The sequence below is a fragment of the Drosophila pseudoobscura genome, chromosome X (genome assembly GCF_009870125.1).
Source record: "Drosophila pseudoobscura strain MV-25-SWS-2005 chromosome X, UCI_Dpse_MV25, whole genome shotgun sequence".
NCBI lineage: Eukaryota > Metazoa > Arthropoda > Insecta > Diptera > Drosophilidae > Drosophila > Drosophila pseudoobscura.
Genome location: NC_046683.1, coordinates 53,045,134 through 53,060,561, shown reverse-complemented (window position 1 = coordinate 53,060,561; position 15,428 = coordinate 53,045,134). Strand labels below are relative to the sequence as shown.

General features: G+C 44.3%; 1 protein-coding gene and 1 long non-coding RNA gene across 2 annotated transcripts; both read right to left on the bottom strand.

Annotated features, from left to right (window-relative positions):
- Nucleotides 1–2,193: 2,193 nt before the first annotated feature.
- Nucleotides 2,194–3,088, bottom strand: LOC117184458 (uncharacterized). Its single transcript, XR_004469826.1, has 2 exons — nucleotides 2,848–3,088; nucleotides 2,194–2,499 (listed from the first exon to the last, which is right to left on the bottom strand). It is a non-coding gene; the product is annotated as an uncharacterized lncRNA (long non-coding RNA).
- A 6,896-nt stretch (nucleotides 3,089–9,984) lies between these two features.
- Nucleotides 9,985–11,526, bottom strand: LOC4813648 (glutaminyl-peptide cyclotransferase-like protein). The gene has a single exon (XM_033382118.1). It carries the CDS (start codon nucleotides 11,502–11,504, stop codon nucleotides 10,410–10,412), a length of 1,095 nt encoding a protein of 364 aa, XP_033238009.1. The 5' UTR covers nucleotides 11,505–11,526; the 3' UTR covers nucleotides 9,985–10,409.
- Between the last annotated feature and the right edge of the window lie 3,902 nt (nucleotides 11,527–15,428).

Below are 15,428 nucleotides of genomic sequence, written 5' to 3'. Positions count from 1 at the left end.
GATCCCCGCCCCCGCCCCGGCCCCGGCCCCGACCATCCGACCAATACTATATACACATGTGTATGTTTTGTAATAATTAAAAATGGATTTCAGTAGATGCCGCATGGCGCAGACTTTGCCCCGGGCCCTGACAGCGTACGGATTAAACTTTAAGTGCAGTGCCGGAGCGGAGCGCAAAAACTTTCCTGATCCTGGACGGGTGGAAACTTTTCCGCTGTGTTTTAATTAAAATTCGTATCAAATAAGCCGCTGTCATACCGCTCTCTCTCTCTCTCCAGCTCCTTCTCGTCCTGTGTTCAAATTTTTGGTCTTTTGGGTGTTAAAAGCTAATTTTCCGGGGGTAAAGTTTCGTGGAATTAAGGAAATATTTCACCATCCCAAGCTTTAACTGCAGCTGGAAACTATTTAAAATTGTCTGAATTTTGACAGTTCCTGCACGAGTATATCCAGACAAAAGAAATTCCCTATACATATTAAAAATCTGCCACTTGGAAGGCCAGAGTCCCTAAGTGATCCCTAGAATGAGGTTGATTTCACAGAAAACTCTTACCTTTGGTATTCGTTGGAACAATTTAAATGATTAATTGGTCTTTTTGTTGGTGTAAAAATCAAAAAAATAAATTGTGAAAAATTATTGGAGGTGAAGAAACATTAAAAATGGTAGAAAACTACACCCTTGGCTCGATATATCTTCATATTTGAAGCATATTTGTCTGCTTCGATTTTTGGATTTTCAAGCGAATCATAGGCAATGCATTCTCAAACTGTTAGCCACCAAAAGCAACATTTAATTATATTATTTCATACAAATAATTATAATTAGACCGTATTATGTGTATTGTATCTGTAAAAAATTTAAATTTTATAGATAAAAAATTAAATAAATAATCTTTAAGTGCATAGAATATTTAAGAGGACCTCTAAAAACCTGGACAGATAAATAAACCAAATAATATCCCCTTCAAAATTCTTCGACCTTAATGACACGCATTTTTATTATTTTTTTTTAATCATCGTATTTTTTCCTGTGAGACAGCAAACAAAATTATTGTTTTTGTGATAATATTTTATAATCAAATACAATTTACATAATGAATTAAAAATAAGGAAAAATATATGTTATAATATTTTATATTCAAATACAAATTTAATAATATTTTGATATTTTTGTGATAATATTTTATAATCAAATACAAATTGCATATTGAATTAAGAATAAAGAAAAATATATATATTATAATATTTTATATTCAAATACAAATTAAATTAAAAAAGCATTATAAAACAAACAATTGAATCTGTGATATTTTATAATCAAATACAAATTACACACCAAAAAAAAAAAAAGAAAAAAAAGAAAATATTTAGGGGTTTTCTGAATATCAGAAGTTTGCCGTGTCTCCTTTTTGTTCAAAGAACTCTTCCATTGCTCCAGTTGCCCTCCACGCAGTGCTCCACCTCTCGTTGGGGGCCCCGATCTGTGATGCTGCCCCAGCTGCATCGATGGCGAAATGTGATTGAAACGATTGTTGACGGACTGTTTGCACAGGTTACCCATTTTTATGCTTTGGCCACACAGACCCCGCCCCCGCCCCCGCCTCCGCCCCCGCACTGGGGCGTTTCATCGTCTCGGCAATAAAAAAAAAAAGAAAAAAAAGTCGTGTGCCACCCGTGGGGGGGCACTCGCCAGATACTAAAGTACGAGTATCTGTGGTGCTAGATGTGTGTATTCGTTTTTTTATAGTTAAACGCGGCTGGTGTCTACTTTTTAACGGCTGCTGCCTCGCCGAATTATATTTTATTTTTCTTTACCAAAATTTATTTTAAATGCCTTTCGACGACATAAAAATTAATGTCCCACCAGGCAGAGCACAGAGCAGGAGCATCAGCAGTGGCAGGAGCAGGAGCAGCAGGGGAAGCAGTGCAGGAAAAATTAAGTGAAAAAAAAGAAACGAAGAAAAACCCAGCAGCGATCGTAAACTTATTCCCCGAGCACTCCCAATTGAAATCGCCTGGGGGTGGCCTTTGGGCGGGGCTGGGGCCCGGGAAAGCCTCATTTATGGCAGAAACGATAGCGGAAAAAAAAGGCTCGAGTCCTTTGCTGCCACTTTGGGGCGCAACTTAATTAGCCAACGACTTTAAACGGATTGACGGATCGCCAGAAAGAGCGGGGGGGCCGTGGCTACGAAGGGGTTTTTGTTTTTTGTTTGCTGCTAAATCAATTACGCATTCAAACGGTTGATGTCTCAGGGGCTCCACATGCACAGATACTCGTGAGTACAAAAAATGAAACATGGCTGTGCGTGGGAGGGATACGTAAATGCGTCGTTCTCTTCCATTCAACATTCCCTCAACAACTGCCAGACCACTCCGGAGTTTTTGGAGTGTGGGGCTGCGGTGCATGGAGTCCGGACGGAACTTTGAGGGTTGTCTCTTTCTCTTTCTCTGTCTCTGTCTCTGCAGCTCGCTTGAGCTGTGACAAGCACAGTCTTTGCAACACTGCAAAAAAAAAGTCATAGAGAAAACTATCACAAAAATTAGACAAAAATTCTCTCCAAAGGTTCCGATACATGGCAGATTTTCCTATATAGGAGACAGACAGGAGATGGTATATGTGTACCTTCACAGATCCCGGATTCGAATACTTCGTCTACATATTACGGAGACGTCAGTCAGTTCCAAAACTAGGTATAGGACTGGATGTAAAGATCATATACTAATAGTTCGAATTGTCATTACACTTTCATAATTTGTACATGGAATTCGCAGCACCGAAATCCAAAAGACTTAATGGGTTGAAAGTAGAATTGTATGACCTTTCGTAGGATTTTTCATTCGTTTCCTTACCATGGCTGTATCTGAAGATATGTCGGGGCAAACTTGAGATTTTGTACCATTTTGTCTTTAAGTAGCATATATAATTTTGTACAGTGTATGTGCGTCTCCTGCTCCTGCCACCGCCACGGTGGCCACGGCATTCACTTTGATGTTTTACTTTTAGTGCCTCTCCACGCTTGGGCTTCTGGGCTTCTGCCTCCGTCTGTGTGCGGCTCTATGATGATTTCTTTCCTGAAATTATATTTTAACTGCCAGTCAGCCACCACCACCGCCGCCCATGCCACCACCCATGCCACCAAAAACTCTTCCGACCGCGCTCGGCCCACATGGGGGCAAGTGCATCATGTTGCTGGGGCATAAAAAGTAATGACAGCAGCGCTTCTCCGGCCCGATAATGACGAACGAGCGGCGGTCGGGGGGAGGGCGGCACGATGACGGGGCTGATGACGATGATGATGATGATGATGATGGTGCAGTGTGTGCAGTGTGGAGGAGCAGAAAGTAGCTAAAGGATATGGCAGCAGCGGCAGTAAGGGATGGACTAGGTATGCCGCCTTCGGGCTTTGTGAAAAAGTTTTCATGCGACAAAAAAGAACGCAGAAACAGCTTCGGCCAGCTTTAAGCATCCTGCCAATTTCCATCTTCCGACTTAAATGTTATATAGCTTATGCCGTCAACTAGGACTAGCCTCTGTGTTTCTCCCGTGACTTTCTAGGGGTGCAAAAAAGATCTTTCCAATACCCATCAAGTTGATTCTTGGGCTGCGGCAAGGACCGCAGCTCTACGTTTATATCCGATTCTCAGTCAGCAGACTTTAGACAATTTCTGATACACTGGACAAGGACAGGTGCTACAGTAAGGGCTTTGTGACAGTGCAATATCACATCTGGAGTCTGCTCTAGTTCTTATAGCCTCTGAGAAAGACATAGCTCGAATCGGCTATTGATGCTGATCCATGATGACGGATCGTGTATAGTCCTCCCATTCGAGGCTAGCCGCCTCACGATTATCCTTGTTCTCAAAACACTCACATGTTGTGCCGTGCACTTGTGTGGTGCCAACCAGTGTTGGACACGTGTACGTGAGCAGTGCACTCTCCTATGCCGACAGCTGATTGATTTTAATGATTTTGCTTTATTCAATTCAATTTTCACGCTTTCCCTGTTCTCTGTTGTTCGTTGGCTAATGAGTTATTTTCATACAGCTTGCCCACTCAGGTCGGAAATTATTGATAGGCTTGGATCAGAGATGCATAACTCACATTCAGCTTCAACTCAGGGATTTAGGGCCTGAACTACAGTTCAGTCATAGTTCTGCATATTAAAAAGTGAGGTCAAAGCGGAAAATCATACGAATATATTGTAATATACCCATTTACCTTCGAGAGAAAGGCGTCAGATGTGGAACTGCTGTAAGGCCTTTCTTGTAATGGCAGTAATGTAATATTTTAAAGTCCGCAATGGACTTAATGTACAGTCTTAGTCATAGGCGAAGACTCCTTATTAATGGATAAGGATGGGTTCTCTGGATTAGGATGGGTTCTCTGGATAAGAATGGGTTCTCTGCTGATCTGAGGGTTATACGTTTGCTACAAATACGTAAGCAAAAGATAAATTTCTTGAAATATTACGAGTATATTATATATGGTGATGGTTCATATATTATCGGGATAACTAAGGGCCATACTGGCCTATGCGTGTCCCCGTTGGGGGTCGTTTGGGTTAACCCAGATGGTAGATCTAGTAAGAATCCAGCCTCGAAAGATCCATATATATAACTACAGCTTTCTATATTATTCATGCCATTTGCTAGAGTTCAATTGGGGTCTGAGTTGCTTACTAATTATTCGACGTCAAAACTTGATCAGTTTCCAGACTTCAAAGAGCTTGCAGGTTATCATTAGAAGGAAGACCCCCGATATAGAAATCATTAACTATTCTTTGGTATTATTTACAGCCCTGGCATTACGTTGCATGGAATTTGTGACAATTTTGAAATAAAAATAAAATAAAAAGCATTGCCATCATTACATTAGATGCGCCATCGATGCAAAACCAACTGGAAGATTGGTCTACACGAAGGATGCTGTCGTGGGGCAGCTGCACATGCACTTGCAACCGCACAACCAGCAGCGAGCAACCCCTCAACCCTCCAGCCACCCACCCAACCACCAGATACGAACCAGAGCCAGCCGCACCGCATGTTGCCCGCCAGATAAAGATAATAGAAAACTTCAATTTTGCAGCCGAAACAAAAACAAAACACTTTTCAATCATGAAGAGGTCGTGAACGAAGATGAAAATGTACGGGCATGATGCCGAAAAACGGGGTGTGCGGTGGTCAGAGGTGCCCGGGGGAGCTCGGGGGCAGCCCGGGGAGCCCAGGGACTGGAGCTACCAAATCATTTCCGCAACACTTGCTCATTCACGTTGCTGCCTCCGCCTCCGCCACCGCCTCCGCCACCGCTGCTGCTGTTTCACTTCTGAGCAGCGGCAAAGTTAATGGGTGCAACGCGCGGGGGCACTGTTGGGGGCACACACATCGAACGCGGAATGCCCTAACTAATTTTAGGGAAATATAAACTAAATTACATTTTGTGGAGAATATTATACAGGGACTATACTTAGGAGCTCGAGATCTGGCGACTGGAGGAGCTGTAGGAGAGGTCTTTATAGACATCGAAAGGTATGACAAAGTTATTCGATTCTTTGGAAGGGTATACCAATGTGAGTGTGTGTGTGTGTGTTTTGTGGGGGGTGTGCTTTGAGCTATGTGAAAAACATCTGCCAACGGATGTGTTTGGCCATATCCGCCCCAGCACCTCCACCCCCCCACCCCCATCCGACTGGAGTGCGCAGATAAACCCTTGGAATGCCTTGGCCCAGGCACCGACCGTCTCGTTTAGCCCCAGGACGATCCGGCCCTGACTATTCATGCGTTTCAAATTTTCAATACACTCAAATGATAATCGAGACGATGCACAGAGTGGGACTGTGTAGACAAGAGAAAAACCGAGAAGGTTGGTGGGGAGGGGGGCAAAGGATGATGAAAAGGCGCCGCATGTTACATGTTTAAAGCTTTTCCAAACAAGCTCCGGCCTGTCTTTCCTCTCTTTTTTTTTTTTGTTTTTTTGTTTGCGAGACGAGTATCTTCACGGCAGATTGAAGGGAATTGAATCCGGCCACAATGCCGCTGGCAACACCTGTTCTAATGGCTATCTAGACGGCAGGGCAGCCCATTCACATGCGGGGTGGCAGGGGATTACGGCAATTATGGACGGGGCTGGCTGACTGGCAGGCTTATTAAATGCGGAGAGAGATCAGAGCCAGCCCATGAATGGCGGGAAGGCCTGAAAATAATCGTATTGCCCATAATCAAACCAATAGCCAGGGAGTTCAAGCCTTATTACGGCTATTGAATGAATTCAATTCGATTTGTTATTGTGAAAACGTAAAATATCGTATGGAAAAATATCTAACCAATGGAAAATGGTATCTTGGATAAAAATTAGTACATATTTGGGGTACAGGAAATGTTTCCCAGATGCGATTAATCTCTAATCACGTATGGCACATCATATACATCCAATATCCTTAGATTTCAGGCTTCAGGTTTTAGTCGATAGATTCCTAAATGAATCCACAATATTCATCCAGTATTCACCGCAGTAATCTTCTCGTTCTCGTTGGGGAGTGAGCGAGAAGAAAAAATCGAAATTTTCGGATCTGTGTGTGTAAAAATGACGATACCTGCTTCCTTCAGTGCCTCTTGGGCGTGTGGTACGATGTAATGAGAAAGCTGAGACGCTGATTCAAATTAATGGAACGAAGCGAATGCCGAATCCCACCGAATCGATCCACCCGAGAAGTAACCATCTGGAAATGAATGGCAGGGCACACACTCTCATGGGGAAATCCCATTGCAATGTCAATTAGAAGACGGCTTCCTGGCACTTTTCTGAAATAATTTCACTTCTTATACTCGTACTTGCATGTAAGTTCCATTGTTCACCTTTCAAGAGCCTCCTCATGTGTGTGTGTGCGTGTGTGTGCGTAAACCCACACAAACACAAACACACGGTAAGCGGAAAACAAATTAAACAACTCTCATGTGGCAAGGGGATGGGCTGGCATGGGGCATGGGGCAGGAGGCAGGAGGCAAGAAGGGAACTCACTCGTAAGCTGCTCCTTTTGTTCGTCACGTTGGCGTCGCGAAAGTGCCAAAGTTTTTCATTGTAATAAATATTTTAATTTTGAACTTGAGCAATTAACCCGGGCAACGCATGTGGAAGGAAAGGGCTCCGGCTCCGGCTCCGGCTCCGGCTACGGTTGCGGCTCCCCCCATCCTCTTGCCACCGCCACAGCCACCGCCTCCATTGTGTCCTGGCAATTGTAATCGGGACACGACACCCTTCTGGCTGGGAGCACTGCGAGTATCCAGCGTGACGCGCTCTCTCTCTCTCTCCCCCCCTCTCTCTCTCTCTCTATGAACATTATGAACTTAAGCTCTACGGCAAACGACAAACAACAACAAGAACAATAACAATAAGAATCTGGGACACATGCCAAAGTGGTTAAGTCGGCGTAGAAATGTTTGGTAAAAGTTTTCGGGGCGACGCATTTAAATGATTTTGCATAATTCAATGGCCCCTCGGCGGTGGTGGGGGAAGGGAGTGAAGAACTTTCCAAAATCCATGAAGAAAAACAGGAGAACTTGGACCCGAGAACTCGGTAATATATTTTCTTTAATTGCGCACAATAAATCCTTTTTATGATGCTCCTCCCCAGGTGGATTGTCGAGTGCCCGCTCCCGCGACCGCCCCGGGGGTTGATCTTCCCCATCCGCCCGGTGGGGTTCCGTCAACTGGAAATGTACACAAAAGGCTTAATTATAAAAGTCAACACACGGCGGAGAGCATCTCCTCCCGCTCCGCAAAGATGCTCAAGCCTCCGACTAGGGGTTAGGGACACTCTACCATATCATCCGCTGATGCACTCGCACTCGAATACACACACATACACACACACACACGCACACACAAAAAGAGCCAAAAAAAAACAACACACAGAGATGAAAAAAGCAAAGAAATTCGTATGCAATTAAAATGAAATCCCCTTTTTACGGCCGATGTGGATGGCAAAGATTTTTACGGTTATTTGTTTGAAGAAAAAAGAAAAAAGGGGGAAAAAGAAGAAGAAGAAAAAAACGCAGACCAGACCTGCTGAAATTCAAATAGCGAACAAACCGGAAAATGTGATAATTTTTGTGACATACAGTGCGTTTCGTAATGCGAAGACCATTGGGATAAAGGTTACATTAATGTTCAGCATTCCCTTTGCTGCGGGAGAGGGGAAACAAAAAACTATTTTCATAAGCATGCAAAAAGAGAGCATCACTTCTTACTTTTCTCGCCATCGCACTCCAACGCACAGGTCACGTTCCATCTTCCTTTGCATGGAGAGAGGGAGAATAGAACAAGAATGCAAACTTCCAATACGCGAGCCATTAGAATGGAGAGCAGCCAGAGAGCATTGGAAGCATTGGAATTGGAACGTGCACTAAGCCACCGACGCATCTGTCACTCTCACTCTCACCCTCTCCCATATTCATATTTTCTTTCGGCCCAAGCGCGCGCTTTTAAGTCAGCTCCGCGTTTCGGTGCGTGAAAAGTCGGGAAATAATGAAAAATCCTACAGAAAAACTGTCGCCCTGCTGTTTAGAAGTGAATAAACACTTAATATGTCCCCAAAGTCCAATGAGAGCAAGAAAAAATCAGTGATCAAGTGTAAAATGCATGGAAAAGGGTAAAAACTGCGGAAATATGTGTGAGAGAAGTGAAGTGCAACAAGTGTGTGTTTTTTTTGTTGATATTTTGCGTTAATTCATTTTTTTCATGTGCAAAATGTGGTCACGAGATCTTCTGCTGTGTGGTGGCGAGCAAAGGCGCAACGAAGAAGAGAAGAAAGCAGGAAAAAAAGCGAGCGCTCTCCATGCAAGTCGCTCAATAGTAGCAGCTGAGGTGTGTTCTCTCTCTCTCTCGTTTGGCTTGTGCATATATATGCATACAAAGTGCGTGCGAGGCTAGCCTCACCTAATATACATATATACACTCCTAATTTTTGCTCTTATTGGCATTGCTCTCCGCTAAACGGTGTTCGTGTGTGTGTTCGCGGAGCTGGCTTCGGTGTTAGGGAATTCGCGCGCGACAACAAAAAAAAAAGCAGAATGAGGTAGAGAAATGCAGATGAAAAGGTTAGTTTTATTTATTCTTTAATTGCTTAATAACATATTCAATCACTTGTTCTTGGAATAAAATCACTCAAAAAGCAATATCAAATACGAGTATCCTTAAATGTATAAAACGCACTGTATATGTGTGTATGCTAACGAGTGTGTATGAATTGTACAATTTTTCGTTGATTAAACAGAAAAGGGTTAGGCGAATGGCCGCAGACTGTTAATGAATGTTGGGTAAGAGCCGGACGAAACTTTTGGCTGCCATTAAAAACAAAAACGAAAGTAAGAAATGATATGAAAACTCTTCGAACAAAGTCCAAAGAACAAATGTCCCGTAATGTCCACCCGATTCACATGGCCTGAGCTGGAGCAGGGAAAACCCTTCGCGCTTGGCCAATTGTGATGCTTTTGCGGGGCTGGAGGGGGAGTGGGGCAGGGCAGGGCAGGGCAGGGCAGGGCAGGTCTATTTGCTACCGCTGCCCCATTGCCAGTTTTAATTATTGTCCGTTTTTATTGCAGTCCGCAGATAAAGTCCGACGACAGGGATATGTATCCAGTGGGGCGGGGTCCAGGGCCTGTCAGTGTCAACGCAGTCATCGTCACCATGCCCCAGTCTCAGTCCCAGTCCCAGTGCTTGCCCCACCGTCCCTGCCACAGCCGCAGCCACAGCCGCAGCTCGCGCAATCGCAGGCCAGCATCAGCTGGCGATTAACATTTCAAATGGAACCCTTTTTCGCGCCGCTGTCGGCGATATGCTAATGATGACCATGCCACCGCGCCGCCCTTGCCCCTGCCTCTTACCTATGTATATCCATGGCCACACTGAGGGAAAGCAACATCAACCTCTAGGATATTTCAATATTTTGGGATGAAAATGCTAATATTTTCTATAAAAAACCATCTACTATATTAACTCTTTTGTGGAAAATATTCTGGAGAATATTTCTGATTTATTTGAATGGGGTTTTTTTGGCCAGTGCATTCGGCGGTGCCCGTGTCAGCCATTTGGTGCCCGCTGGCTCTGATGTACACTTTTTGTGTTTCATTATACTCCACATCCATTTCTGCTCCTCCTCCTCCTCCTCCTCCTCCTCCTCCTGCTCCTGTTCCTGTCCTGCTCCTGGTCTGTCCTGTTCTGGTCGGGTACGGCATGGCTTTGCTTTGCTTTTATTATTTTCAAGTTTAATTAACTTTTGTGTTGTTTTCAACGAGAGAGGAGCAGCGTACATAAATTTCGAGTGTTGCCTGTGGCTCTCTGGTGGCTTTTTTGGGGCGAGCAAAGGATGGATGGAAATTTGATACGATTCGGTTGCCTGGACAAGTCAAAAGTCTGCTCAGGACAGACGCAGAGGCAGCGACAGAGACAGAGCAGCGAGAGTCGAGACTAGGGCCGGGCAGGGGGGGTGCAGCTGGCCGGAGGATGACGGAGCCGACAGCAGATATTCGAGGACAAACAGGCGTACAATCAGAGCCACTTGCTCCGTGCTGCCGTAGTCCACTCTGCCCTCGACATCGGTGACCTTGTGCCACACCTGGGTGGAGGACTCCTCCGCTGTCAGGTGGAGAACGGGCACCTGGCGCCTGAGGAACGGCACATGATCGTCCCGTGGATCGTCCCTGGCGATGAATTGGAAGTACGATCGCTGCGCTTTTAGCAGTCCTGCTTTGGACAGCTTCTGCTCCAGTTGAACCAAACGCTGGAACCATCCGACCGTGCTGGGAACGTGGCTGAAGAAGGACATGTCCTTGGCCCCAACGCGGTCGAGCAGTACGAAAAGGTCTATGCTATCCAGCAGGTCCCTCTCGTACATGAGGTCCGCCAGGTGACGGGAGCCGTAAAGCGAGTCCTCGTCGGACCAACTCCCGATGGCCTCCTTTCCATCAAAGAACACGAACAGGAGGCCGATCTGGGCCTGCCGCAAGGCCCGCAGCTGCTTCCGCAGCACTCGGGCCATGTTGAGCATCAGGGCACAGGAAACGGCCGCATCCGTGGCACCCACGTACTCTGATCGAGCCAAGTACTTGCTGTCGTAGTGGCAGCCCAGCATCAGGTACCGCCTGGCCTTGCAGCTCAGCCTGGCCACGATATTGTGGAACGTCACGGAACCCAGGATCGGCACTTGTCCGTTGAAAATGTCCAGATTCACGTGCCATCCCAGCGCCCTAAGGGAGTCGATGATGAAGTCCCGCACGGCGGCATGTCCCGGAGTACCAACGACTCGCCTCGCTGCCAGCCTGTGGACTGTCTGCCGCAAGTGCTCCGGCTCTGAGAGCCCCGAAAAGGAGCGCATCTGTTCTAGGGTTAGTGGGGCGGGCTCGTACCTCATTGTCCCGTTGCGGCCCACGATAAGAACTTCCTTAAAGGAATGGGCTCCTGTTAGAAGCAGCGCCAAGCAGATGAAGATCACATAGTGCTTGGATACAGGCATATTGGTTCGTTAAAATGGTTATATTCGGGATGAAGTCCTTCCACACCTATAGAAGGGCATTCAAAAATACTTTAGAGGAACAGCATCTGATTTGAACTTCCTTTTAGTGGTACTTGTTCAACATTTCCTGGGTGGTGACCCCGATTTTCGCTATAAAACTTGTGGAATCCGTCGGTTCTCTATTGAACAGCTTCTGAATCCACTTTACACTGATTTAATTCCAATTCTGTTCTGGGGCTAATGAATGTGGCCTTAGCCACGCCCTTCTTCGCAGATAAATCCATTTGAAACGCTTCAATCTCATGCCCCCCAATCGATTCCTCATGCTCGAATAAACAGAAGAGACAGAGAGAGGGAGAGAGAGCGAGCGAGCGAGAGAGACTTCAGGAAGAGATCAGGGCACATGATATAGTACCTGTTCGGTTTAGAGATCAACTGTTGGATAGGGCCTGTAATTACTCGGCCTCAAACGAGTCGGCGATGCTCACATTAATAACTGCAGGCAGAAACGGACGCGTGGGGCAGCAACAGGCAGCCAGGGGCGCGTGGTGGGGGGTGGCAGGGGCCGCAAGAGAATTACTAATGCCGCAAGGCATGTGCTCGACAAGTGCTTACGTAATTTCGCATGCTTATATAATAAATACCCAAACACCAACACCAGAAAGCGGCAAACAACATCTTTCTCATTTTGAAGTTCTGCCCCTGCCCCTTCGCCTGCTTCTGCCCCTTCTGTATGCTGCTGTTGCCCCATTCTTGGGGCTTGGGGCTTGTGCCTGTGCCATTGGGCTGCCAGTCTGTCTGACAATTATACCTTAATGTATTGTACTCAAAAGTTATACGCAATTACGATAGAACTTCATCTGGGCTCGGACTGGTTTCTGGGGCCGCCTGCGACTGTCCCAGCGATAAACAAATGAACACATAAGCCGAGCCAGACAGCTAGACAGTGGGACTGTCGGACCGTCGGACAGCCTCAGAGACAGTCAAACCTCACTCAAGTGTCTGCCAAAAGCCAAAAGAGAAACACAAAGCCCCACCAGAACCGGGCTGGCCGAAACGTATGTCCCCTACAATCGAAATGTTCCGAATTGCAATTTAAAGAAGCAAACACACACACAAAACCCGTTTCGATTAATAACCAAAAAGAGAAGCTATACAAAATTATGGGAATTAATTTGAAATCTTTTGATGGACCCGTGGACCCGTGGACCTGTAGCCCTGCGGCTTCCACACACACATTTTGTTGTCTGTTGTTTTGCTCTTGAGATTTATGTCTGCAAAACAAACGTTCCAACCGATCTTGGCCCGGTTTCGATACTCTTTTCGAAACAGGGGTATCATGGGTGCCTAACAGCGAGAAAAGAGAGGTACATATGTGGGAGAACCCTTAATGAAATGCCTATGCGATAGGGTATATATCTAGACTCTTTTGGCTTTTTTGGGTTGGTTTTTTCTTGTTGTTGTTGTTGGCATTAGTTTCATTTTTGCAAGTGTCGGAGCTCGGTGTGGCTTATTTATTTATGCATTTCCCGTATTTTGGAATAAATTAGCTGTGGGGATGAGGGAGAGATCTTGAAGACCCAATCCGTTTAGCAGACAATATAAATATTCAGAGGTTTGTCTGGCGCCAGGTTTATTTATTTGTTCCATTTAGAATGGAATACTATACAAACGTATTTTGTATGTCACTAAATTATTGCATTTGATGGGGAATTTAATTTTTTTTTTGGTTAACTCAAAGCCAAACCGATCCGATCTTTGGGAAAAGAGCTCTTGTTTTTTTTGTGTTGTTTTTTTTCCCCCAGAACCAGAACGAAATGCCGTCCGCCTCTCAATTGTATATGGCCCATGCCTTACCTTTGGTTCATCATCACCGCCCTCAGCACTCACTCGGAATTATCTCCGCCCCCCTCCTGTCGGCCATCGGCCATCACTCTGCCACCAGAAACAGAGGGAGAGCCAGAGATCTGCGGCCCGACCGAAAGCCGCATGCTGCGGATCGAATCCAAGACAGTCCAGGCCGGGACACGGACATGGACGGGGCTCTGCCACAAGATTGAGTCAAAGATATGGTAGACCAACACGCGTCCGTGGTTCGATTTGATTTCTGCATACCCTATCGCCGGGTATCTGTACTCCTTCAACGCGAATGAGTCTCCCCAGGGAAGCATCTTGCGGGGCATGTACTCTTCGGTGTTGTCCAGGCCACTACTCTGCCTTCTAGTCTTTCTCTTACTTTTTCTTAATTTCGAATCGCCTCGCCACGATCCGACGACGACGACGACGACGACAGCTCCAGGCTCTCGGCTCCATCCACAGCAGGAGGAAGAGAATATACACAAGAAATGAGCGAGATTATACCTGTATATATGTATATGGATATATGTATGTATATGTATGGTGTGTATTTGTGTGTCTGTGTGGGTTCGAAGGTGCGGCTGTTGTTGTTTTTATGGTCGTTTGTTGTTGATACGAGCATTACTCGGATACACTTTTGGTGGGTATCACTCTTCGCATCAGATGGTTGCAACAGCGAGAGGCACTGCCACTCAACGGAGGATATATGGCACATAATTTGAGTGCGGTATTGGGCAAATATTGGGATCGCTTCATGCCGTGTCTTGTGCTGGAATAATACCCTGAAAATCGAAAAGTCATACCATAAAAAAGGAAGTTTTTTTCACTTAAATATGATACTAGTAAATCGCTGTACATGTATGATATTTCCCATAAATTCGTCTCATATTTTAAATATACATATGTATTTCCTATTAATTTAATATGTATATTCTATTTATTTTATACTTGAAATAAATGAATCAAAATCAATTAAATAAATAAATAATATATGGAGTATTTTAGTCCATTAAATTATTATTTTATTTTAATCTACTGAAAATAAGTGATTAAAATACTTCAAAAAAAAAAATAGAATAAATGAATATAAATTATAAATTGAGTAAAATAATTTAAAATACTTAACATAGGTGTTTAAATTACTTAAAATAAATAAATACAAATAAATACAAATAAATGAAAAATATATAATAAATAATAAATTGAGTAAAATAATTAAAAATACCTAAAATAACTTAATACTTAAAATACTTCGAATAAAATAGAATAAAATAAAAATAAATTAAATTAATAAATAATAAATTGAGTATAATAATAAAAAATACCTTAAATAAGTGTTTAAAATACTTTAAATAAAATAAAATAAAATACATCAAAATAATTTAAATAACAAATTAAATAAAAAAATTTAAAATACTTTAGATAAATGCTTGCAGTATTTAATGTTTAATTGAAGTGTGTGTTTATGTTTCAGACTGTGCGAAGCTTGATTCAAACCAGATGATTATGCCAGAACATATAAATATACATACATATGTATGTATATGTATGTCCTGCAAGGGTATCAAAGGCTTCGATCCTTCCTCTCTGGTGTACGAGTATTCTCTTATTTCGTTGCTTTCTGTGGTTTGCTTTTGGTCGAGGAGGGCTCGACCATGTTGCTGTTGTTGCTGGTGTAGTTTTCGTTTGGCATTGTTGTTGCTGTTGTTGTTGTTGTAATGGCTACGGCCTGCGTTTTGATTGCAGTCGAACGTTGCTGTTGTTGTTGTTGGTTTGCCTTTACTCTGTTGCCTTTTTCATGCCATTTAAGTCTTATTTATGGTTCTCGTTGATGATCGTGTTGATGGTCGTACTCTTTTTTGTTGTCGTTGTTGTTTCTTTGCTCGTTTGCGTTTTCTTCCAAAACCTTTTCGAGCTGCGGTACAGCCCGGCTGCGCGGGAGTTTCGACTTGATATGGGTCACCCCATGCCATTATCTATGGCGGAGCCTGATCGTGAGAAGAAGCGCGTCCTCATCCCCTAATATGATCCGAAGGGATCCCTCGTGTCAGCAGGTACATACACCGA

Bases quoted from the DNA above. Each gene is read 5' to 3' on its own strand.
- LOC4813648 (XM_033382118.1), bottom strand. From the start codon at position 11,504: ATGCCTGTATCCAAGCACTATGTGATCTTCATCTGCTTGGCGCTGCTT.